Source organism: Calonectris borealis, chromosome 5 (assembly GCF_964195595.1).
Source record: "Calonectris borealis chromosome 5, bCalBor7.hap1.2, whole genome shotgun sequence".
Taxonomy (NCBI): domain Eukaryota; kingdom Metazoa; phylum Chordata; class Aves; order Procellariiformes; family Procellariidae; genus Calonectris; species Calonectris borealis.
The window spans coordinates 12,048,161-12,074,867 of record NC_134316.1 but is presented as its reverse complement, the minus strand read 5'-3'; the positions used below and the strand labels follow the sequence as shown (position 1 = coordinate 12,074,867).

Sequence of the window (26,707 nt, the reverse complement as noted above, 5' to 3'; positions counted from 1 at the left end):
GGTGTGGGCGGCCAGTGACCGTCCCCCCCTCCTCAAGGGACCCAGCAACGAGCGCTGAGGGGATGGGAGTCTGGGTCAGGCACCGGCGAGCTGCGGGGAGGAAGGCTGAGGGGACGGGCGCCTTGATCGGGCTGCGGGCCGTGGGGGCTGAGGGGCCGGGCGGCTGGAGCTGGGGCTGACCGCGCCGGGAACGGGCGGCGACGACTCCCCGGCTCCAGGCAGGGCTGGCGGGGGCGGAGGCGGCGGGGAGGCGGGAGCGTCAGCAGCCTGCGACCGGGGCGGAAGGAGGCGCTGGGCGGGCACCGCGTGTGAGGAGAGCCGGGCCGGGCCTGCTGGCGGGGCTCAGCCCCGGAAGGTAACGGCTCTGGGGATGGGGAGAGCTGGTGGCTGCTGGGGAGACCCGAGGCCCTGAGGAGCGGCGGGGGCCCTGGGACGAGGCTGGGCGAGGGCGCTCCCGCTCCCTGCGGAACCGCCGCCCGGGCCCGTCACGGGTTAATGCTGCTCTCTTGCAGGCTAATCCATCCTCTGACCCCGCCGGCGGGCTCTCCCTTTCCCTGCCTGGACTGTGCTTTTAACCCTCCCTCAGCAAATATCGAATTAAGTCAATCAACTCTGGACACGGCCCCGGAGCAGCCATTAGGTTCCCGGGTCCGCTGCGACGGGCTCATGCGCTCCCAGGGCGCGGGAACCGCCTTACCCCCCCTCACGGCACGGGGGCCGGGCTGCGCGGGGAGAAACGGCCCTGGGGGCGGGGGGCGGGAGGCCCTGCCGCGGGGGGCAGCTTTCTGGGACGGGGGGCCAGGTAGCGGACTCACCAGCCTTCCTGTTACCAGGGGGTCTGCGCTTCCCGGGAGGTGAGGCAGTTACGCCTGCCTCCTCCTCCTCCCCCTCGGGAGGTTCCCCCGGCTGCCGTGTCAAGCAGCCAGCCTTCTCGGAGAGGGAAGAGGGAGCCTGCCAGATCTGTGTGGAAGCTGGTCAGGAGAGGGAGAGGTGTATCTGGGTTTTGGTTGAAGGGAACACGGAATCATTTCAGTGATTTAATCTGTGAGGCTGCGAGGGATCGCCTGGGTCATTGAGTTTAGGTCGCTGCCATCATGGCAAGCCCATAGAAAAGTCCTAACCCCTTGCCACAAGGCACTGCCTCACCTTCCCTTCCACTCCTGCTCCACAGCACCGTGTGACAAAAGTAATGCTGTACCAAGACATCTGCGTGCAACCCAGAGAGTAAAGGAGAGAAATGTAACAACAGTGCATGCGGCTCTGGAATGGAAAATGGTTGAAAATGAATGAAAATGAGTGTTTGTAGATCACTGTGCTTCTTGCCATAGGGGGAGACAAAGAAACTACCAAAACTCCTCACAGACCCCAAGTTTACCCCAAGTGTATGAATAGAACATGCCAGGTGAGATCTGAGCCTGAGAGATTTGTCACTTTGGATGTCAGCGTACACTGTTGAGACAATTAGCTGTGGTAAATGTAGTGGCTCAAAGGAAGGCAAAGAAACGGGACGCCAGTTTGTGTAATCAAAGGGAGAACAGTTCTCTCCATGTCCCTGCAGACATGCTGCAGGAATGTTGCTTTTGCACATGGGTGTAACTACAGTCTAAGTACTGTGAAAGAAATGGATTACAGTCGAGCTCCTTTCAAACGGTACTGTTCTAAGAGCTGAAAACTACGTTGCGTTAATAGTATCTAGAATGAGAACTACAAGGGTCATTTATGAAGGATTAAGACATTAATATAATCAGAAGGTGCAAGCTATGAAACACGGTTAAGCATTTGTCTGTCTCATAAAGTCCAGTATGTATACATTTCTGAATTCATGGGATGCCCTTATTACTATTTCACCATATGTCCAGACAGGCCTATTCTGCTTTGGCATCTGAATACCTTATGCAATGAGCATGTCGTAAACTTTGGAAGTTTCGGCCAAAAGCACATCTGTTTATCAGTCTCGGTGACTGCAGCGGAAAAATTATAAATCTAGCTGCTTAACAGCAAATTGAACTACAACGAGTTTTGGTTAACAAAAACAGACTAGAATTTGAGAACTTAAAGTTTTTAATGAAAACGGTGAAGTAGGACCAAGCTGTTACACATTCAATGCAAAAGTGCTAGAATCAAATCATTATTCTGAAATTAAATGTAATGCTGCTTTTAATTCTCTCATGAAAGAAGTGCCAGAAATCTGACTTTCGAAGCCTTCTGTCATAGGCTTTAATTTCTAACTTTGGGATCACCATTACTTCATTAAACAATTCCTTCCAAGAACTGATCAACCTGCCATATCTGAAAGGCAATGCCAGGTTTCACTGTAAGCCGCTTTTCTAATTTCTAGATTGTCTTCTCAAAGACAACAAAATTTAGCTGTAATTCTCTAAACAGCGCCAGACCATGGGGCTAAAGTGATACAACTGTTTGCATTAGCTTGCAAACAGTTGTTTACATTTAGTTGCAGCACAGATCACTTCGCAGACAACTACTTCGTACCCCCAATGGCAAATTAAGGGCCACAATATTCTTTTTTCCTTGTAGTTAGTCAAATTTATGCATAAATTAATGCAGATACTACCTTTATCCTATCTTTAAACCTTCATTTGGAGAACTTTCAAGTAAACTTTTGTTAGTGGTCCTAACAGGCAAGTAACAGTTGCCTTATGTTGTAAATCACCAAGGGATAAGCCAGGAGATGGAAATAAAAGGTACTACTTAACAACATACTCTGAGAGCTTGTGGAACTGGAATTGAACAAAATGCTGGAATTGATACTACTTTGCCAGTTTCTCAGTAGTATTGTGGAGCAGACTGAATAAATTGTGATGTATTTCCTAAATTTTCTTTAAAATGTACCATAAAATGGGAAAAATACTGGTTATATTCAAATCTGTGGGATCTTTACATTGGTTTTAATTCGATCAAGAGTACAGCGGGGGGGAGGTCCCTGAACTTCATGGAGTTCTCTTGCTAACGTTTTATTTGCATAGTGTGTTTTTGTTCTGTATTGGGGAAAATAAAATTACTTGGGTTTATGTCTGTAGTTTCAGTTCCATCATGATCCTGCAAAACTGTCTTGACATCTTTATTCTCTTCTAGGTGACAACCATCAGCCAACTACAAGACTGTCACAATGAGTTTTGTTGAATATGGAGATACAATAAAGGATGGTGACACAGCTATTGTGTTCTTGGGCCATGAATCCATGTTTCCTGTGAAAGTCCAGCATGGCACTGTAACTCAGACTAAGTACGGGGTCATCAGGCATTCCACGGACCTCATAGGCAAGAAGTATGGCTCCAAAGTGACCTGCAGTAAAGGAGGGTGGGTGTTTATTCTTCATCCAACTCCAGAACTGTGGACCATGAATCTTCCGCATAGGACGCAGATTCTGTATTCCACTGACATCTCTATAATCACCATGATGTTAGAACTGAAACCAGGCTCCATAGTATGTGAATCAGGTAATAATTAATACGTTGAAATCCTTTATTAAGAAGTAACACCAACACTTCCATGAAAAAACAGGCTTATCTTTACATTTTGCAAAAAGTGTATTTTTTTTCCATTGTGATATAATTTTCCCAGCCTACACATTGAGTAATTCTATTTCATGTGCACGTGTTATGAGGTGCTGTTTCTTCAACACCTCATAATGAGGTAATGTTACCTCAGTATGCTGGCCTCATGTAGGGGTATACCTTTGAGTATGTGTTTGATTAGTTCATTTTCTTAAAATAAATATATAAACATTGCGAAGAAAGTTAACTCTGTCCCAGTCAGAACCAGAACAATTTGTTTTTCCCTTTTCTGAAACTGTTGTTCAGTACTTAAAAAATGTTTTTAAATACGTGCTTTGGATCGAAATTCAGGCATTGAATTTGCAGTTTGAGAGAAAATAGTTGAGATAAACCAGTGAAAGAGACTCTGATGACAGGGTGTTGAACTATTAAGGGAGATACATTGGCAGTATTTATATAATGTGATACCATGTAAGTACATATATTTAGTCTTTCTCTTCCTAAGTGTGATCCACTTGTAGCACTGCAACTGCATGCAAAACTACTGTAGCTGTATAATACAATGGATGATGTGTTCATCACAGGGCTGTGGTTTTTTTCTAAACTTGGTTTAATTTGATACAGCTTCCATGATTTTGCTTAATTTGCAAGTAAGGAGTGAACTTTTATATTAATAGATATTTTCCTCGTTAGATACAGTTTATAATAACACCTTCATGACTTTATTACTGCAGGCAGTATGAGGCTTGCTTGATTTGATTGCATCTCTGTAGTTTGGAAAAATACGAACTAAGGTAGTTTGTCCTTGGTTTTTTTTGGCTGTTTCCTTTGAGTCTTTTTATGAAGCAGTTTCATACACTTCCCTCTCAAGCATAGTTATGGCAAAGGATCAGCATGACGAGGTTGTGCTGCACTGCATTTTCTTGCATTTAACATTTCCTGTTCCGACCCAAGCATAATTTTGGGCAGCTTTTCAGGCATAATGACCACATTCCAACACAACTGAAACGCCACTTACGCTGCATCCAGTTGCACCCATTAAGAAACAGGTGGTATATGGAGCTGGTTGCTGTATAGCAGCATTTGAAACAGGCAAAGCCGTATGCAGAAGCCTCTGGTACTGCTAAAATGGTTGGGTCCTATGAGTTTATAATTTGGTTTGTAGAACGATCAGGCATTTTTAGGGTTGTCATGGGAAGAATCAGCATTGTTCATTGGGCAGCTCTTCACCTCTTCCCCTCCCTGCTATGTTTAGACAGGATGGGAAAAATAAACACAGCAAATTATTCAGGGTGGAGGAGATTTGAATTGCTCCATGTCCTGCCTCACTTGCAATAGGTGAATGTTAAAGGACAGAGTTATGCTGCACATAAAATGTTTTCAGTAACGTCAAAGGTACCTAGAGAGGATGAAGATGTTTAAAAGCTCATTTATCTGAGCAGCTAAGAAATGGAAACACTCGATGAGGTAACCTATCCAGATTCCCAAAAATGTTACGAGTCAAAAGTCATAGCCACAAACAATCCTTTTTGCTAATGGGAAACTGTCCCCAGGTTTATTTTAATGTCTATGCTGTCAAAGTATTATAACTTCAGCTTTCCAGGAAAAGTGAACGGTTTTACTGCTATAGTTGTGTTTGTATTGCTTGAAAGATTAACTGTTCACGAATAAAGAAAGAAAGAATATTGCATCAAATTCATCTGGTTAACTTTGAAGCAAGAGATCTTACTGCAAATTTGCTTGCACCTGACCAGAAGTGGTGATTTGAATTAAAAATTTTACAGGTATTGACAACTGGAGCTTCCAGTGTGATGATGTAATCTACTTTGGTGACATCCTAAACTAGACAGTATTCAGTGGTCCAAAATCATTAGTTCTAGATTAACCTTGTGTGGCCTAGACAGAACCAGCCCAATGGCGATTAATAGAAACAAGACAGGATATCTGGTCTAGTAATGACATTTGAGTCTGCATCCTGCTGGTTTTAGATGTATTTTGAGCATTAATTAGCATGGAGGTCTGTCTTTTTTATTATTTGAAATTGAACTGATATATATAGTTGCTCTACAGACTGACAAAGCGGGCTCTGTAAAGAGGCCAGGCTCTTTTCCTCATCTTACTAATTAGACCGTGGAAGAGTGCCCTGCATTTACCCCGTGTAAGCAAGCAGAATTGTGGATTAGTCTCCACAATTGTATGAAGAAAGGATCGATAAAGTAATGTGAAATACCTTCTGTGTCGTGTTGTAATGCTATGAATATGAGTGTAAATGATCTTTTGTGTGTGATTATAAAAATTCAGTAGAATAACCACAAGGCTTAATTTTATATCACTTGAATTATGCAGTTTAAATTGATTAGTCATGATTTGTCATAAATGATATAAACATATTAATACAGTTTTTACTATTTTTAATCATCTTTAATAAATACATAAAGAGCAAGCTTGCCAGCAGTGCATGCATAATTAAAATGATCCAAGCATACTCTATTGAGGCTATAAGGGAACTCGGCATCTGCCTGATGTTTCATGATGGAGGTGTAGGAATATGATCCTTTTTCTGTCTTCTGCTAATTTCTAATTTATAAAGGTATGTTGAGATTTAAAAACTGTTAGCACCGTTACTGGAGCTAAGATCTCTTCAAAGCATTGGTCCCTGGTCTGAGGAATTCCCCACTCTGATACACTCTTTAACGGACAGATCTTTCCAGAATTAAAGGATACTTGAGATAGCTGCTAAAATACCTGCTGTGAGTGGCCTGGTAGTGTGAAACTTTAATTCTCATCAGGTAACTCCGATTCCATTTGCGTTCATTGCATGTGCAACCACTGTCTAGATAAAGGAATAAGCTGAATCTTTTTTTTTTGTGTTGCCACACTCTCCAAAACTAATCTTGATATCAACTTCCCAGGCAAGGCTATTTTCAGTCCAGTGATTACAGCTGCTTGTAGTATAACAACTCCATTTGACAAGAGATTTGGGGTTTTTACATTTATTTTTATACTACATTGGAACGAATACAAAACCTTTCAGATATTTTTTCCAAACAAAAGTGTGTGGAACCCTTTTTTTTTGTTTTTCTTTCCAGTCTCCACGTATCGAGGCTTTTTTACTGTCCTCTCTCCCTGGTGAGACCTAAACAAGTGTCTGTCCTAACCCTCAGAATTACTCAGGGAATGCAGTACAGCACTGTGAAACCTCATTTAATCTGATAAATCTCAGAAATATTTTGGCTTCGATGGAGCATAGTATTTAGACAAAATGTAATTTAGTCAAAAGTATTCTAACCACCATCCCACTGATCCTTCAGTATTCAGCAAAATCAGACTCACATGAGCAAAAATGTTAATTGGATTTTTTGTTTCCCTTCAGCTAAATCCCAAATTAAAAATTGCTAAACCCTGTTCATTGCCACAAAGCAATGGGTTTCTGAGCCCACAGACTGGATTTCTGAAGACTGAGGACCGTATTCTGGGTCCTCACGGTTTCTCTGAGGAGGAGTAACGAGAGCTGCCGGCCAGCCTAACACCAGAGCTGCTCAAAAACAATTATGAAATTTTCAAACTCACAGCCTGGGTATAGATTTTGTTAAGAGTACGCTCATAAAAAATTAATGTGGCGTTAATGATTAATGGATTCTTAATAAATGATTAATAGTTTATTGTGGAGTCCCAGCAAGCCAGCTGTATGCTTATGACTCTTCTGAAGTGCTTATAGACTTTTTGACAAATACTGCTCATGTCTTTACAACTTTTGTGGCATAAGTATATGTAAACTGTTTGCAGCTCTATCTTAAGTGTAAAGTACAGACCAAAGTTTGTAAGTATTAATTTGATTTTGGAACGTGCTCATACTAATTAAGCTTATGTTTTATAATGTCTCCCTTATCTACCTCTTAGCAGCTGTCCAGGTTAGACTGAGAGAAGAATTCGAAAACCCCATCCTTGTATAGCACCTTTTGAAGTATAAGAAAGGCCTCATCAGTACAAACATCAGAGAGCATAGTATTCTCTTGACATACCAAAGAACTGAACCAAAACTGTAGCCACATGAGGCATCACTGTAATGTATTCAGACTTGTGGCTGACCTGCAGCTGATGAGGAATGCTGTTCATACCCTTGAGCATTTGTTTCCAGACTTTCTAGACTCACTTTCATCTTATCATTTCACTTGACCACCACGTGAGTTTCTCATGAAGCTCTGAACTTAACAATATTATGTCCGTTCTGCAGAAGATCCCTCCCTAAAGAACTCCAGCTCTTGAATCTCTAAGGAAAAATTCTTTTCAGTCTTCACATTCCCGTTCCTTTTGTAGGCAGTGCCAGCCTTGAAAACTTCCCTACTATCCTTCCCCCAACTCCTCAATCTGGTCAGTGAGCAGTGGCCCTCTCTGACCTCCATCCTGCTGCCTAAAATGCCTGTTTCAGTATGGCGTCCACAACAGATAGGCAGGAGAAAGAGCTAATCTTCTGTAAAGGGAACTTCTTGATGTGCTGTTTCCTCTTTCACCCGCCAGCTCATCTCCTTGAAACTCTTTCCCTCCCTCTCCTCCTCCCTCTCTCTGTCCCTGCTCTTGCTGTGTCTTACCATGATTTGTGCCCTTGACTATTTTCACAGTAAGATCTTTGGGTTAGTTTCCATCAGATGCTTAGTATCTCTTCATATATTTGCTAAAAATTATTAATGATTCTGCTGTTACATGAACTTGTCATGTACAGTGAGCAGTCTTCCTCTGTTCAGTGTTTCCTGACAGATATTAGCTGTGGAGTTGTTAGCTCTGTCTAAAGATTAGTTTTCCTTTAGTTTTGAGGCTCCTTCCGTTCTCATAGCTGACTCATGACCTGTCTTAGTATTTTCTGTGTCTAAGTGGCGTAGCTAGGAGACAAATACAGCAACGCTGTCATTGTTTTGTTGTATTTACTCATTTTAGAATATCTTAGGTAGCCAAATTTTGTAGCAGAAACTTCAGTTCTATTAAAATGTTACTAGATATTGTATTGACCCAGTATTAAATAATACTTTGCATACTTTTCACTTTTCCTGTTTTCAACCAATATGAACCTATGTATGCACTTAAGAGCTTCTTCAGCTTTATTCCAAAATGCATTTCCTTATGCACTGCTGTAAACATCTATAGGTCCTAAATCACAATATGTAGTTCTTTTTTTAAACAGAAGCACCCATGGTGAAAAATTTTTAGGGAAGACAAGCCAAGCGATATCCTGCAAATGTAGTGGAACACAGAATCAGGTCACTTATGTTTATAGCATGGGTGGGATTCCAGGAGGTTAGACAAATATCCTTTGCAATAAGAAAACCAGACTAAACAGAAAACAGTGTAAAAATGTACTCTTTTATTCAGTTATCAGTCAAGTGCTGCGCTAGATGCTGTGGTAACACTCATGTTTCTCTTGACAGTGTTCTGATACGTATCTATACTGTGTTGAAATAGCACAGATGTTGTCTACTGCAGCTTTGAAAAGGTGAGGAACAATCTTAACGTGATCATTGTCTCAAGATGGCTGAGGTGTGTGGAGGCTTCTCTGTGGAAAACCTGTCACTTCAATAAGCAGAGAGTGAGAAGAACAGATCTGTTTGAGGTCAGGGGAATGATCGGGGAGTTCATCTCATCAATGCTTTCTTGTCTACAAATCAGAAGGAAGTATCAGTAGGTGCTGAGCTAGAGTGTTTCATCTAGGTGTCCACTTGTTGAAATCCTTCTAAAACTGCAATGTTTTCCTTGTCTTAGAAGAGGGTAGAAACACTCCCCTGAGCTTAGATGTATCAAAGAAGAACAGTGTGCTTGAGCCCAAGAAGAAGGGAAGGATACTACATCGGTCTGCAGGGCCATTAGCCACCTAACTCACGTGGTTTTAACACAGGATCTTAATTCATGCCTTTGGACTGAGATGGACCACTTCCCTAGTCTACATGCTGATCCCCTACACGGTGCCTCCTCTTCAGGTTTTGAGCTTTGAGTATGGCATATTGGGGACCCTGCGGTGTCTCATTAAATGCCTGCAATGCAGATGTCTGCTATTTGACTAAGATGTTTAAGATCACAGAATAGTCAATGTAAAAAAGCATCATATTTTCCAAAGGCATTAGTAACAACCTAAGTGCTCACCTAAGTGAGCTGTAAAAGAGCAGATGTGTTAAGAACGTTTTCAGTACAGTTTAAGTTATTATTGTTTTACCTGTCTTCTGTAGAGTCCATTCATGATTAATATGCTCTAGTTAAATGGGCATTGTCCTGTGGTAGAGAGCAAGCAGTTTCTAAGGCTATTTATAGTGCAAGCTGTCAGAAAGGCAAGCATCCTGGTGTAAAAATTCTAAGCTGTGTTTGTTCTAGAAATTGTCTTACCTTCTGCTTTCTAGGCCAAATCAGGATCAATTCACTGCACCTATATGAGAATGAAAATCTATTGAAGCCCATCCACTTCTTAACTTGCCTCTTCTGATACAAAATATTAATTTTGGGCATTCAGGTTTTTGGTTCGATTCTATGCAGGTAATTCAGCTACAATATTTCAGGTTTGATAGCATTCTAGTTCATGTTTCAGTAGTGCTCCTTGCGTTTTGCTGCTTCCCTGACTGATTCTGTATCATGCTAAGGATGCCTTTCATTTCCCAAGGAAACCCGAACCTGACTAGAACTTCGTCCAAACTGGTGCCTAAGACTTTGAGTCACATTTTGGTGAATTCTGCTTTTTTCCGTGGCAATTTTGAAATAAGGACAGAGAGAAATTGAAAAGGAATAGAGAAGGTGGCAGGAGGACTCAAATGTTGAATGTTGCAGATTTGCAGGGGTGAAGGTGAATATAAACATTCATTTCCCCTTCTACAACATCAGAGAAAGGTAGGGTTGAACCACTGCCTTCTGTAAACAGTGCTGATTGGGCTTTAGGGGTTGTGTTGAGTATGGACTCGTGCTCAACTGTCAGACCCTCATATTCTTAACGAATCATATCAAGCGTGCTGAACTATCAGGCACATGAGAGTTAAGGGTCGTCGACATTTCACAGGATTAGGTTCAGAATCTGTCATCTCTTCAAGGAAAGATTTTACGATGGTGGGTGATTCATAACCATCTTGATCTTTGTTTCCTGCATTTTTGAGAGTGTTGTCACAGAGAAGGCAGACAGCAACTTCAGAAATACTCTCATTAATTATGTTAGTGTGATAGAATTTGATATGTTAAAATGTGATACATATGTATTATTCTCATGTTTGTGGTAGCCAGTCAACAATAAATAATTCCTGGCAACCTTGTGTAACAAAAGCTCAGTCTGTAATATGCCTGCAAGTGGTGTCTTCCAATGTCCTGGTTTTAGTTCAGGGTTTGGCTCGGAGTGTTTGTGAATAAAAAAAGAGTACCAGAAAATAAGCCAAAAAATCTTAATGGGTTTTCCTAGGAAGGAGACAAACAGTATCTTCTGTGGTGTTTTTAAGAGCAGATTTAAAAGGAAAGTGATTAAAAATATAAAAGAATATGAACAAGGAGACTGGATACATGCACAAGCCTTCTGCTTACAGCCCAGCTGTGCTAACAGGCCTTCTGTTCACTCCTTTAGATTAGCAGAGAAAGATGCAGAACGCGTGCAACATTACCCATTTGCGAGGTAAAATAATTAAATTCCGTCAGTTTGCAAAAGTTCTCAGTTGTGCAATCCTGCCTTCTGGCGTGACATGTAAAGGCAGAATTTCAGCCATTTTAGCATCCTGTGAACAGTAGTTCCCTGCTCTTGTCATTTAAAAAACAAAATCAATGAAATTCTATTTCTTTGCTATGCACATATATCATTGAGTTTTTACAAGAACATGGCTACTGTGCTACCATTACTTCTTTTGACCAGGGAAAAGTTTATGTTGACATTTAGAGCCTACAGGTGCCGCGACTGTATAGTTTTTCATGTGTGCACATGTAACTGTCTTTTGCCTTTTGTTTGCTTTATTTTAATACTGGCATGGATGCATGGATTTTCACTTTAAGTAAACGTGTGTGTCACGGTTTCTCTTTTCCCTTGGACCTCTCTGAGGCCAGTGCTAAAATCTGTAGGTCCTCCCCTGACTAATCTGCCCCATTAAAGCTGGGGGGAGGGTGCTCGGCTGCCCGTTGGGGTCAGAGCCCTCTCAGAGGGAAGCAGAGGAGTGGTGCTGATTCCGCAGTGCAGTTGGTTGATCCGGTGGCAAACATGGGCCCTGAGCTCTGTTTACAGTCTGAATGGCTCCCCTTTCAGAGCTGTCAGATTAAATACAGTGCCACGACAATGGTTCTCCCCTTATGTGACTAGAGGGCAAGAACCTTGCATCCGTCAGTAAATGCTGACTTCCTGTATGGTTACGGAAAGTATCGCTCCAATTAAGCGGCTGTACCAGCCCCTGTGTCACCTAATTAATTTCCTTTCTACTAGTTTCTGAGCTTTCTCCACCCCTGCTCAGGTTCTGTCCTTTATAAGTTTTTTAAGATTTATGTTAGTTGAAAGAACTTGCTTCAGGCTGAAATTTAGCCTGAACAGTCACTGAAGATAACTAGAAATAGATTTTCTTTTTACAGGAGGCGTATGTTCCAAGTACAGAATTATAAATCAATAAACACAGATAATTTGGGGTTGCTGTGGGGTTTTGAGTTCAGGGGGGTTATTCTGTTCAATGCCACTTGAGTGAGTAATTTGCAATGTGAATTGGTGTATGGGTATTTTCTTCAGTGAAAACATTGGTTATTAGTCATTCATCTATTTAATATGCCAATGGATCATTAAAAATAAGTCTCCTAAATTATCAAACTAAAACAAAGAAAAAAATAAGTGTTTTAATAGTTAGTCCCTGGTTGTACATGGTAATTCTACCTATGTACAATTTCAGGTATGTGATGGATCTCATTAGACCTCGTTAAGATTGTATAGGCGTGTATGTATGTAAGTCACCTGCGAAATCAAGTCGTTTGGTCAGTGTGACTGCAAGGAGCCAAGAGGCCTTAGTTCTGGATAATTTCAGTGGGAGCTGGAGTGGCCAGCGTCTCTTAAGAGGCCTGGGCAAAGAAACTCCATATCCTGAAAGCCATTTGTTTGCATGGATGTCAGTAGGATTTTCAAGCTTGGACCCTTGCCAACATCTTTTCTTTGTTTTAATGAAGTATAAGGTTTTGAAAATATGTTAAAATTTGCTTTCATCCCTTTTCACCCTACAAGAGTCTGGGACTTTGAGAAAAACTCTCTGGTTAATTTCCCTGAATTTTTCTTGTCGCATTGACTTCCTTGTGTTCTCTTGTGGCACTTATTAGAGCTATAGCGGACCCTTGGCATTATTTTTCTACTCCAGGGAGATAGGACAGGTCCTGAGTTTGCCAGATTTTTAATTAATGCTTTGAGGACCCTGAAGACTGTTTCCTAGGTCATTTAGTCTCTCTCTCCTTGTGAAGGAAGGACTGTACTCTTTCAGTAGTTTAACCAATGGTTTCTGTTCATTTGGGTTTTGAGTAAGTGTTCCAAGCCAGAGGACTAATGGAGAAGACCTTTGTCTAATGTTTAGCACTGTCGAAAGGTATTTCACAAGTTGTTTGTCTTTTCCAGGTACAGGCAGCGGATCCCTCTCCCATGCTCTCATCAGGACAGTGGCTCCCACAGGGCACTTGTACACAGTGGAGTTCCACCAACAGAGGGCCGAGAAGGCCAGGGAGGAGTTTCGGGAGCATGGGGTGGAGCATCTGGTCACCGTGACCAACCAGGACGTCTGCAAAAATGGGTTTGGTGTCTCAAACATTGCAGATGCCGTGTTCCTAGATATTCCGTCTCCATGGGAAGCCATAGGACATGCAAAGTCAGCGTTAAAAGCTGAAGGTAACTGCACTTACCTCTTTCTGTTCAGGAAGTACTGTGCACGCACACAACTCTGCTTTTGAGCCATACGCTAGATCTGCTCGCTTCCATTGTGTGATCACTGTTCTCAAATGTCAAAGTCTCTAGGCATTTCTAAGGCTGAAAAACCTTCAAAAGAGGTCTTCAATTTAGTGGAAGATTTGAAAGGAGAAGAACAGCTTTTTTCCTACAGGCCTGTGCTAGCTGCTACAATTAGCATGGGCAGTTTATAAAAAACCCTTTGAACCTTTGTCAAGTGCATTTTGCTAGATCTGAGGTGTGTGGGAAACAGCAGTAACAATAAATGCTGAAAGCAAATTTCTTTGGCAATTTGCTGGAAAGGTGTTTGTATAAAAGGTGTTCAGACACACTTCACATCAATCATTGCAGATTTGGACCTATTTAACAGAGCACTCCATCAGTAATGTTAAAGAAAACGTGGTTACACTTAAATATGCTTGCCAATTTCTGCCTTAAATCTTTGCTGTTGGAGCTAATGAGAAGTTTGCAGTTGGTTGCAGTGGGAATGGAGCATAAAGGCTGTTCTAGCTTATGCCAGTTATTCCGGGATTGTGACAGCAAGTGAGAACTGCTGTTGAGGTATTGGATGGATTTCGTCAGTTTATTATAAATCTTTTCCCTATTGAAAAATAAGCGTCAGTGAATAAATCATTCTTTTATCCCAGAATAAGTTTTCCCCTAATTAATGTTACACTAGTGTAACTATACTAGTGTGGAGCTGAATTAACTTGTGCCAGATCGCTTCCATCTACAAAAGTGACTTTTCTAATCAAGAGAGCATGGAGTGCTGGGACGTGAGTTTAGTAAAACTTGATTACGTGCCAAGGCACGTAATTTCTGTGTTAAAATGTGTGAACACAGGCCTGACTTTAAGTAAATTGCTAGGTCTTCTTGAAATCACAGGATTTAAGCTTGTTCTTAAAGGTCACTGAATGTGCATTACCTTGCTCAGTCAGGACTGACCCAGCTGTTAGGCGACCTCAGCTACCACTGAAAATTTTCTAGAAAGCTTTCTGATACCAATGTAACACATGCTTTCTTTAAAAAGTGAATAAATAAAGAGAGACTTGTTAGCACTCTGTACCTGCAAGGGTTACAGCTCCATTTGTAGCTGCTTTCCAGTGTGTCCTGGGAAAAAAATAATTTTCACTGCACTGTACGATGCCCTTCCCGTGCTCAATTATCTAATCTAGTGAGCACAACACTCAGCTGACTTCCCAGCTTAGAAGGCACTGCATTGCGCAGTCCAATTTGAATTATTTAAGTGGTGCATGTTTAGAATACTAAGCAGAGCTGCTTGAACAGTTCTGAGTTTTGAATCCTTGTCTCACTCCACTATTTGAAATCCTAGAAAAGGTATTATAGTCCCAAACTGGCCATACCATCTGGCTGTACTTTTCTGTGCTATGCTACGTGGTTACATCTGCTTAGACAATATAAATAATACTTTAAAATCCCACATTTTTGTGTTTGTGGAGTGGCATCATGCACTTCGTGTACCAGTCAAAAGGCGAAGTTGCTGATCCTTGCTGCAGTTCTTGCTGCAAACAGCCACTAGTGTCTGAGATCTGGTATTGGTCTAAGGCTCATCTTTTGGGTTTCATAGTACCTGACTGAGCTGGGGGCATTTTTTTTATTTTGCTATTTGCGTATAAACAAAAGCTGTTTCTCATATAAAACATAATTGGTTGCAGTAGTAATAGGTACAAACTTACACACATTTCTGTTTTATTCCAAATCATGTGGGTAGTTTTGTTGTGGTTTTTTTTTACTGCTGTAAAATCTAAAATATGATAGAAGGATATCTGTAACTGCTTCCCTTTCCCTACCGCAGGCAGATAATTTTATAGTGCTCCTTTGGTTTGTTTTCAAATAGTTAAAGCTCTTCTGCAGTAAGAACAGTCTGTGCACATACTGCTGTTGTTCACCGCCGTTCCAAGGGTTAGTATAGTGATAAAGCATCACTGGAGAAAATGAGTTGTTCCACTCTTTTCCCTCCACGCCCTCTCTCTCACATCTGGACAGGGTCACATTTGAACCATTCACACTGTGGGTTTTATTGTGATGTGCCATGCAAATACCACAGCTGTACTGCCAGATAGTGGTAATTTATTCCCTAAAGTCTTAAGGTACTTTGAATGAAATCAGAGCTAAGCAAATTCAATATATAGCATCAGCTAGCCTCCTCTTTAAAACCACAATATTCATTATAGAGTGTTCAGCTGAGACAGTATGTAAGAGAGAGTTCTTAACCTTAACAAAACCTTATCAAATCAGTGTTTTCTCTCCTACTTAAGCTCAAGATCCTGAACAGTTGCAGCTCCTAGTAGGCTGAGTGTTAATGATCCTCTTTACAGAGTACATTTATCATTCACGTTATGCCTTGCAGTATGCTGTAAATACACTACTTACAGTAGTTTGGCCTCCCATTTAAAGCACTTCCAACCTCTGAAGAGCTAAAAGAATAAAATGGCACAGTAGGTTTTTGACTAGAAGGTTCTTGTTTTCTGGTGATGTGCTCTGATGATGTTCAGGCTTGCATCTCAGCTGCATCCTTCTGTGCTGGTTTCACCAGTCACACTTTCAGCAGAAACGCTTTTAATATCTCTTGGGCACTGCTGCACTGCAGAACTTGCTTTCATTTCCAGACCTGCACTGTTTTTCTTTTGCAGCATCTGCTGATTAATGCTCTTCTGTAGTCATAGCTGCTGTTCCCAATATCTGACCTTGGTGGTTTTTGCAAAGTTGCTGTTAACCCTTTCAGGCTTAATTTTAAAAAATGAAGAAAATGAAAAAATTGTGAGGTAACAAAAATATCCTAAATATTCTACAGTTCTTAAATGCCCTGAAACTTTTGACTCACAGTCATCTCACAGCTGAATACTGTAGTGCTTTGAATATAATTCTGCACCCACCTACTCTACTCTTATAAATATTGCCTATTTCTTCCAAGCCTGTGGAATATGAGGCAGAAACCCATTTGTACAATAATTTTCATACAGATTTTAAATTTTCAGGTAGGGACATGGAAAAATACAGCCATATATTAGGTTGGATTGGCCTCTTGCATGATAAATCGGTCCTTGGTGGTGTTTAAATTAACAGTCTCAGTCACAAAATTATTAAAACCACCCCTCTTTTATTTCCTTCCTTTCTTTTAAAGATTTTACTCTTAAATTCAGACTTGCTACTCCCTCTTGAGCATCATAAAGCCCCTAAATTATGAGTTTGTCAAATTGTGATCCTTGAGATATCACTTGAATCAGGTAACATGGTGCTGTCAGGTCTCCCCCCAGAACTCTGCAGGGAAAGTTCCCTGTGAACATCTCCCTGTTTGGGCCTCTGCATTTCCTGCCATCACAGAAGCCCTTCAGCAGTACTTGCTCTTTGTAGTAGTAGTTGGTTTTCATTTCCAAAGTCTTGTATTTGTTTCGTTTGTTCACAGTGGACTTAAAACAAGTCTTGTTTGCATTTTTTTCCCCTTAGCTAGCCATTGATTGTTGTCCTAACCTGCCAGGTTTGGTTATTGCAGATGCTGTGTAAGAGAATAAATAATATCTCATCCTCCCAGTAGCCTGTGGTGCAGGTAAGACATTGCCTGGTTTAGATAGTTTCAATTTTCATTTGGGCTTGCCTCCCTCCTCCCCTGAGCTTTCAGGGAATACCACATCCATGAAGAAAGTCTCACTGGCTATTTTTCTTGAGCCCTAGAGGTTATTCATGGTCCCGTTTTTAAACCACCCAGGTGTGGCTTTGAGGAGCAGCTGAAATCCCTGGCCACAAGTCTCACCCCTGTGGTATCTGGGTAGGGAGTACCCCAGGCTGAATCACACTGAGAAGAGGGCAGTGACATCAAGGCTGATGTTTTTTGGGCCCAGGCTACCTCAGGAACGCACAGGGAATGTGTTAGGGCAGGAAGTGGAGCCTCACAGTCTAGCATGCTGTCGTCCTCCACCCATGCAGGTGGTACTCAAGCTGGTATCAACGCTTCTTAAGTCCCCAGGAGGTTGTTTTGGTATAAATGATGAAGCAGTAAGTGCTTGCTAAAATGTCAGCACCAACCTTTGCTAGTGTGGTACCTGCTTTGATTCAAAAGAGAATTAACTCAAGGTTAAAGATCAACAAACTAACTTTAAATTGAAGCATATCCTCTCAACACTGAGGGGCCACCTGGCCTAGTGCAAAGCTGCCCCACTAGGATCTAGGACTGGGTGCTAACCCACAAAGCAGCTTCATCGGGTTCCCAAGCACTGGCTGTTTGCTGAGCCAGCCCCAGTAGTTGTGTCTCGTTGGAGGGCATTAACCTAGCTCCGGTCTGTCAGGAGTTGGTAGGTCAGGTGCACACAATGGGCCTGGCCTGAAGTAAAAGTGATTCTCTCACTTGTCAAAGAGTGAAGCAGAAGGATTCCTGCATTGTAACCCATGCTGTGGAATGCTGGCCAAAGCTATTGGCCTTTACACAGTTCGTAGGAAGTAGTTTGGAATGAAAGGATCCTTAAAGGAAGTTGTTACGTTTTCTTCCCCAATTTGGAGCCAACTGTTTTTTTAATTTCCTTGTTGCATGCTTTTGCCAGCCCATAATAGTGAGCAGGAATAAATTCCTTTTGAAGGATGCACCTACAAATGTAGAGGTTAAGATCACATTTGCAGAAAATCACATCAAGCTCCTATTAATGAGCTGGCAAGTGACTTGGAGAAAATTTTCTTTTCTGAATCAAGAAACATCCTTTAATTTCTTCCAACAGCTGAATCCTCTAATTTCACTTGTCAGGGAAGCTACATCAAATCGCCCACGAGCACACTCACTTAAAGGACGTTCTGTCCCCTTTTACAGAGGCAATATTTTTAGTGTCCTACTAGCACAGAGTAAATGCCACGGTGATGCTGTTCAGTGACTCTCCTGCCTCACCCCTACATAATGATAATGCCTGTGTGATTTTTTTGTTCCATGAGATCTTTGTAACATAATCTTCCAATTATGACAATGCACTGAAGTCCCAAAACCTAGAACTGTGTTCTTTTACCAGAGATAAAAATGCTGTGTTGTATTCTTTACATCACAGAATAATTTCTAAAATTACAGACCCTTTTCCCTGGAACTTAATGGTGCTGCACTACATATGTTCTTTTTGCATCTTCTGAGTAATATTGGGATGATGAAAAAACCTGTCAGAGCACTTGTGACACATACTATAACCTACAGAAGTGAGAGCACATAACTTGGACACGTTTTCTGTATCGTAAGCATGCACTGGGGTTCTTGTCAATTGGGTAGCACTGCCAGATTTTCCATACTTGAAACCTAATGCAGTTGTTACCTAAATAGAACTGGTGGAGGTGTCAGCCCTTGCTCAGACAAACCAGAGACAAAATCGGTTATTGGCGTTGCACAGGAACATACCAGGAACTGCTCTTGAAGGAGGAGCAACTTTCAAGGCACTGACCTCTTGTAAAGATGCAAGGGTGTGTCCCTTGATTACTAATTAGATACTGTCTGTTAAAACCTACAGGGCTATGTGGATGCAAATCTTCCTTTATTTCCCCCTTCCCTTAAGCTCTCTTCACTAATCATTCCAGTCTGAGTTGTACTTCAATTTTCATATCCTTTCGACCCTATTGCTGGTTACAATGACTGCCAGGACTGTGTGGGCTTGTTCCAGCCTACGGGTTCGGGAGATTTAACCTCTCCATTAAATGTTTCAAACAAACTCACTCCCTGTAAAATTGAACGTAGAAAAAAAATTTTAAGTCTTTCATGCAGTCTCATTATTCTCTTCTCCTCAACTGTAGCACTTGTCAGATGCATTATACATGAATAAACACATTTTTAGACAGCTCTTCAGATCAAAAAGCTCACACAGCTTCCCAATGTGAACAGGATTAATCTCAGATAATTACTATATCAATTTATGATGACACAAAGATCTCATTAACCAAATTTAGGAAAGGTAGCTTTCCTAAAAGGAGAGCTCTGAAAGAACACAAACTCAGTTTGTACTAAAAAGTTTCCGTTCAGTTGTTTTCACTGCTTTCTAGTCTAGTCCACCCCTTTGTGATCCACAGACAGCAGTGTGCCCCAGTGAGCGGGGAGGGAGTACATGTCTTTTTTCATTCACCAAGGAATCCTTGGCATGGCAAGACAAAGCAATGCATATTCAAGACATTTAAGCCCTAAATGGCTCTTGATGTCTAAAGGACAAGAGGGCTCTTAGAGAATCTGAGAATTGTGAATGCTGAAATCTAGATTTATATCTGTTTAGTGATTGTGACATAAAGGGTGTTGCCTAGCTGGTAATCCGGCGGGGGTACAGAGGGCAGCCCACAGTGTTGAGAATTCAGAAGCATCTGGCCTGTTGAAGATGATGGCGTCTCTGCTCCTAGAATAGACGAGCATGTCCTTCTGAGTGCTGGTTTTCTGCTGCTCAGAGTCCACTTTTTTTGCTGATCTAAACCCACCATGGCAATTGAAGCTTCCCAAATCCTTCTATTTTAGACAGCCTCTCGCAGTCTGGAACTGCAGTTTCATTTTTGCCTTCCAATCTTCTGCTAATTGTAGCTTTCCAATCTTTTAATATCTGCTTAATCAAACAAGTCCAGCCTGCAAGTCAAATCCAGCCTGCCCAATGGTGTGTACAGGAAAAAGCAGAGGAGACCCGTCTCCCACTTGTTAGGATCCATAAAGACAGGTGCTTGGTGGTTTTGCTTCTAAGCTATTTGTAGGTATATTTATTTGGGAGGGATGTATAACGATAACCAGAACAATAGGTATGAAAGGGAAAAAATGAAATTGGCAGAACTACTAAAACCCACTGGATGCTCTCAGTTATATGGAATACCAGCTGTTACGCTGCTTTCTCACTCTTTATAGCTGAGAAGCTTCCAGCAGTGCAGTAAGTAAAGTAACATTATTTTTTGTGCTTCCCCTCTGGATATTATCTATTGCAAGCAAGAGCTTTCTTCCCTACCAAGCAGCTTGAAAGCCTATTTTCTGTAACCCTACTTCCCCAAGCAGTCCGCTTTGCAAGGAGGAAGTCTGATAAGTCATCACCAAGTTTGGTGTTGACATGCTATGCTCGGCTGACCATCCCGAGGCAAAATGAAGGGTGCTCTGCCTTTAATTGAAGGCTTGACAAGAACCGTAGGCGGCTCTGCAGCTTGTATGGCAACAGCTGTGTGCAGGCTTCTTAGTTTTTGACTGTAAATCTAGAGCATGTGAATTCGAAAGCCTAAACATATCTTTAAACCCTTGTAGTCAGAATAAATAAGAACAGACTTACTGTAAATGTAAATATAAATATATTTCCCTTTTTTATTGCAAGATAAACCACCAAAACCAAAAAGCCTGAATGAAATAGTAGTAAGTCTCTGGTCTCTGCAAATTCTTGCTTTGCAGACAAAGAGTTATTGTGAACTGACATTTAGCTAAGTTAGACATTTGTTCAGTTCCCTACACAATAAGAGTATAACATCTTTCTTTATAACATATGTGCATCATAGTAGCTTTCTAATTATGTGACAGAAATTTCTTACTGAGCTTTTCTCTTTTACATCTACAAACATGGTAGAAGCGTGTACTGCTTTGGCCAGAAAAGATTAGCTGTCCGACTCAGAATCATTTTGGTAGCCCTGGCCATCCTGATGAACATATAAATCTAATTTCATGGGAGCTAGCGGGTGTGCAATTAAATCGGCATCAACAAAGTTGGTTAATAATGACATATACCAGCATTAATTTTGCAGGTGATTATTAGGTTTGTTTTTTAATTGTCACTCCACGGAATTACTTGTCCAGGGTACTTTGTTCTGAAGATGCATGATAAGAACCCCTGGCTGTGGAGACTTTATTTCAGGACTAAAATTAAATCCTACTTAGTGTATGGTGGATTAATGGTCATGGAAAGTGTTCTTCCCCAGTCAGTACCCAGCACATCATTGCTGCAGAGTAACTAGAGTGCTACAGTGATGCTTTCAGACCTGATGCTTTCTTTTTTTAGAGATGTGACTTTAGAAACGAAAAAGGAAAAAAAAGGGGAGTTTGAGATAAAGCAGGCTTCATGTAGTCCCAGCATAGCCTCTATTTTTAGCAGAATGCTTTGCTCTCACTTGCATGGGTTCTTTAACTACTTAGACAACTGATGTTGGAAGGCTTGACTGGATGAGCCTGGGAGAGGGCTGGGAAGGAATGCAAATCAGGTCAGCAAGCATTTTCGTCTAATTGTAATAAGTAAAACAATAGCTGAAGCTGCATTGCCCAGTGTTCTTTCCCCAGGACAAAAGCTTTTCAGGAAGGGCAGTTGCCTTTTGGGACACTGTGTCCTGGGTGAAAGCACATGCCCTGGCTTTATGGCAGACAGTGTCCTTATAATTCTTTGATCTGATTTGGCTGTGGCTTTTCAGAGTAAATCTGAATCATTCTATTCTCAGCTGTTAAGGTGACATTGTGGCACGCAGAAAGTTGTAGGGGGCCTATTAATACTCTGTATTTAGAATCAAAAATCTGAACTGTGCACAGACAAGGAGATAGGTGTTAGTTTATGACTTAAAAGTCCTATCCTAGAGTTTTGAGGCATTTGCTGTAAAACTGCCCAATGTGGTATCCAGTAAACTTTAATGCTCAGGAGACACAGTAGTCAGCTTGACTAAAAGAGTAAAGCCTTAACAGCACTCCATCTATGGCCTGGAGAGATTACTTTATTCTGTACACGCATACCATCGTTCTCAAATAAACACAGCCGCTTTTGTCAGAGTGCGTGTGCACGCACGCTTCTATTCTAATGAAGGCAACTCTGTCCAGTGTGTGGAAAATGACTTCTAGCTTTGTGTAGGTGCCAACTTCAGTTCGGTGCCTCAGTCCAGAATAGTGGATAGTGATTCTAAATGAGTTGCTGCTCTAAAGAGATCAGCTTTAATGGTTTTATCATGAACAAATGTGGTGGGTGACACTGGATTTGGAAGATGAATGAATTTGCTGTTGCAAATTTTAAAGGGTCTGAAGCATCATGTAGAGTCATCCATGTTTGATTTTGCGCACTTCAAACATGCATAGTTGCCTCATGGAGATTTTCTTGAGGAATGTTTTCACTTTATCTGTATAATAGTAATTCTATGTGCACGTGAAAAAAGATAAAAAGTGCCTAATTTTGGTTTTTGCTCTCTTTTCCACTACCTGGCTCATTTTGCAGGTGGCCGCATCTGCTCTTTCTCCCCGTGCATTGAACAAGTCCAAAGAACCTGCCTAGCGATGGAAGAATATGGTTTTACAGAGATTAACACCTTGGAAATTCTGCTCCGAGTGTACAATGTAAGGACAATTAGCTTGCAAATCCCTGACCTTGGAAAAGCAGCTGAGGAGAGTTCTAGCACTGTCTTTGACAGCAGCAACCCGTCAAACCGAGGTAGCCCATGTGCTAATCTGCAGCAAGGAACTGTGCAGTTCAAAAGCGGTGTGCCACTCAGGGAGATGGTCGGTCACACTGGATACCTGACCTTTGCCACCAAGAGCCTGTTTTAGTACATGTTGAGTTTGTGCAGTTTGGAGTGTTTTGTGTGTTTGTGTGTGTATTCTGTTTTCATGGTTCTTTTTTGTAAGGCATCCAAATTTTTACTTGTCAGGGAATTCCATATATAGTCAGATTTGGTTGGAATATGCTTTGTTTAAATAGCACACAAGCATTAACCAGAGCAGCATCAAGGGAATGTTGAAACTCTGGAATGGTGCTCCACTTGCTGTCAGAAAGAAGATAAATTAATAGCGAATGGCCATTCACTGGAATGTGCAAAATAAAGATCTCTCCTGATAAGAAAGCAAAACAAACAGCACACTAATTGCAAGTAAGTTGGATTTTTTCCTCCTCTTTTCTGAATTACTTTCCCAGGTTTATGTTTTTATTTTTTTCTAGCACCACTAGACACCTTTTTTTTAACTTCTCTAGTGTCTGTGTTGCTCTTAGAAATGTGAAAGTGCCTACTCGCCTCATTTTAGATACGAAAGTTGCGAGGTCATAGGGTTGCCAGCATGACTGATCACAGAATTAGTGTTTCCTTGGAATAGTGTTTGGCTGCACAGACGATTATTGGCAGTGCTCAGGAACACAACCTCTCACTCCATTCCAGGCTGGCATCTGCAAATCATTGAGATTACACAGAGGTCAAAGAACTGTGCTAATTGTTGGATTTGGTTTAAAATATTATGTTGTGCTCATCAATTTATAGTAGAAATTTGGACCTGGATTCATACTGTAGTCTTCTAATAGATCATCCACTTTCATAGTTGATGAATCCACTGTGAAATTTCACTGAACAGCTGGTTAATATTATCTGAACACTTCTTTGTAAGCAGTGTGGCTAAGGTTCCGTTTGTTTGGTGTTTTATGTGCGTTATAGTGTACTATCTTCCTGCAGTTGAATGACAGATTGCTTTTGGCAGGATTTCTGTCTCCAAATTGCAACAACAATGCAAACTTAGTAAAATCTTCAACCAGCTTTATTAATTAAGTTTTCAGACCATTTACTGTTTGGTGTTCCATACAAAGCTGGTAGGTGTGATGAACTGTTTGAATGCTGGATTAAATTTTGTATTTACAGATTAAAATAATTATGCAAATTTATAAAGTTCGTTCTTTCTTTTTCTTTTTTCTTTTTTTTTCAATGAAATCACAAATATTTTTATTCCGGCCACTAGTACTGTCTCTGGAAGTGTTTAGCTGTGCCTTGCATTCGGTACCTGAATATATTGATTGCTGTATAAGAAAAATAACCATTCATAAACTGCTGCCTGAGCATTTGAACCTGATATCCCTCCCCCATTCTTGACAAAAATAAACAAAGCTAAGCTTTTAACGTGTTATAGCAGAACGCTAATCCATAACGGTTTAAAGAAAGCTCAGCCGATCACGACAGCAAAGATAAACTGTTGAGCAGATTAAAGGCAGAAAGCAATTCTGATGAACTAAATCAGTTATGTAAGTTGGCCTCCAACTGTAGCATTTCTCCAGAAATTATGTGAAAGTTCTTTTTCTACTGCTGTCAATGCCCTCCAGAAAGGCATGCAGTAAACTGTTAGCACTGTTTGTATGGTTTGGTAGCTGTATTATAGTGACGTGCTTGCATGTGTATGCATATGCATATGTTTGTGTGCTTAAACCACCACCACAGAAGTAAGTACTAACGTAAACCAGAAGAAAGGATGGGGAAATACAACGTTAATGCTACAAGGTTGTTCTTAACTTCCTTCAAGGTGATTCTCATTCACTAACAAGTGGGATCCCGAGTCTTCACCAGGAATAATTCCAGCCCTAGACTTGATTCGTTTTTCCTGACAGACGTTATTTTAAAATAGTGTAACATTTAAATAGGATTAAAGAGGAACAAAGTCACGTTTCTGTCCTATAAATAGACGTGGAATGGAAATACCGATGTGTCTTCATGGAGCTTGAAACAAGGCTGATGCCTTTTTGCCTACAAAGCCCAATTCAAAACCCCTTGAAATAAACCATTGACTTTGCATGGTCCCATATTGATTTGATCCCTGCTGAGGAAGGGCAAGCATTGCGTAAGAGGAGAAGGATTTTGTTTCTGTCTTTGCAATATTAAAAAGGCTTCTGTGTTTTTCTTGCCAGTCACAGCCATGGTCAGCAGCACACCGCTTCCTGCTGTTGCTTTGTTGCCAGGGTCACGAGGAGGATCCCACGCTGTCCAGCGTGGACGGTACTGTGCTGCCAGAACCCCCCACTGTTCAATTCTGCTTATGATCACCTGTGTTTTACATTCTGGCTACATTCACTGCCGAAAGTGGTAAATCAGAAACATGGGTCTTTCCTGCCACACTGGGGGAATCTGCCCGGGCCACACTTTCAAAGACTGCTTTCTCTTTTTAATACGTTTTAGTCTTCAGTCTGGATGAAACATCTCTTCTTCCTGCCCTGACCCAGTTTGGTCATACTGGCTTGACAGGCTGCACGTTTTCATTGCTGCCGTGCACTTGGATCCCTCAGTTGTTGTGGACAAGCACCAGTACACAGCTCTGCCCAACAGCCAGGTTCAGCTTGTCGCGTTGTGCTCCATGCCCTACAAGCTAGCATGGAGAGCGGTCCTAGACACTTTGCAACCTACAAGGCACACAGTAATGACTAAGATGAGGCTTGTGAAACACTTGAGAGGGCTTCTGAAACTCTTGAGAGGTCTGCTGCTGTTCGCTGTTTACCTATGCGTTAATTAAAGCATTACAGATCTGTATCTCACTGTGGTTGTTTCCAGCTTACCTATTAGCACAACGCTATTTTCCTCTGAAGAAGATGTGATCATAAATCCTGCTTGAGAACCTTAAAGGGATAAAGTAGCAAAAATGCTAGGAACTCACTGTTCTGCTTAATTTCCTGCTCTGTCTTCTCCTTAGGTACTTTGGGATACATGATGGTGAGGAGATGGTTCTTCCTGGGAGGCATTCCAGAGATGAGGGTCTGGTTCACACTCACTCCCATCTGTGCTCCATTAGTCCTGGTGAACGGGATGACTGCGGAAGTCATGGCGACCTAGAAAGGAGGGGGGGCCCAGAGATGCAGTGGGCCTAGATCTACCTGTAAATACAAGCGTGCGTCCCAGCAGAGTCTGCATCATTTAGGTGGGCGAGTGCACTGGGCAGCCCACATGTCATCCCTTACCAGCTTCCTTCCGGACAGAGACTGGAGAAAGCTGTGCCCTCCTGGGCTGCAATGCGGTGGTGGTCGGTGCTCCCGGCTCACCTGATGCCAGCGGGAGCAGTGCAGGCTCAGAAAAGGAGGGTTGAGAAATGGCTGGGCTCTCGGAGGCCGTTGCGGGGCTCCATCTCGGCTTCTGCTTGCACAGATATGAGAGGCACAGTAAGAGCAAAGTGGGAGAGTCAGCGTTGCATAACCATGATGTTACACCAAAGGTACGTGCAGCTGCGACTCATCAAAGGGAGGAAGGGGGTGACGCTAGTACCAGAAAGTTCTGTCTGTTGTCACCATGAGGGAAAGCATTTACATGCTGCTGGTCTCCCGAGTGCTCCTGAGGAATTACGTTGTTCAGATGCCAAAAGAGGGGAGCCAGATTGTGTTATTTCCTTTCTCCGTACGTGACGGCTTCTGAACTGGAATGAATCTGCATCAGTATCAACACAGGGAACAAATAAACCTTGAATGAAATAGTCAAAAATAATCCTCCTCACTGGTATCCAGCCCTTTACCTGCGTATCTCGCGCAGGAGGTCTGTGTCCTTTTGTAGGCTGTTCAGGACGCTCTGTTCTCTGCTGGAGGGCAACAGCTTTGAACTCTGAGGATAGCTGGCTGATATG

The 26,707-nt window shown here is 41.8% G+C and overlaps 1 protein-coding gene across 2 annotated transcripts; it reads left to right on the top strand.

Annotated features, from left to right (window-relative positions):
* Positions 1–265: 265 nt before the first annotated feature.
* Positions 266–24,017, top strand: TRMT61A (tRNA methyltransferase 61A). 2 transcript variants are annotated; one of them, XM_075150995.1, is made up of 4 exons: positions 266–355; positions 3,094–3,458; positions 13,090–13,356; positions 22,578–24,017. In XM_075150995.1, exons 2-4 carry the CDS (start codon positions 3,128–3,130, stop codon positions 22,904–22,906), a joined length of 927 nt encoding a protein of 308 aa, XP_075007096.1. In that variant the 5' UTR covers positions 266–355; positions 3,094–3,127; the 3' UTR covers positions 22,907–24,017. The 2 variants fall into 2 exon arrangements, with proteins under 2 accessions (XP_075007096.1, XP_075007097.1); XM_075150996.1 differs by lacking the exon at positions 266–355 and adding an exon at positions 1,172–1,402 and having other exon boundaries at positions 22,578–24,001.
* Positions 24,018–26,707: the final 2,690 nt, after the last annotated feature.

Excerpts from the sequence above, each read along its gene's own strand:
- TRMT61A (XM_075150995.1), top strand. The coding sequence starts at position 3,128 with ATGAGTTTTGTTGAATATGGAGATACAATAAAGGATGGTGACACAGCT. Across the intron at positions 3,459-13,089 it reads CTCCATAGTATGTGAATCAG|GTACAGGCAGCGGATCCCTC; the intron begins GTAATAATTAAT and ends TGTCTTTTCCAG. Across the intron at positions 13,357-22,577 it reads GTCAGCGTTAAAAGCTGAAG|GTGGCCGCATCTGCTCTTTC; the intron begins GTAACTGCACTT and ends CTCATTTTGCAG.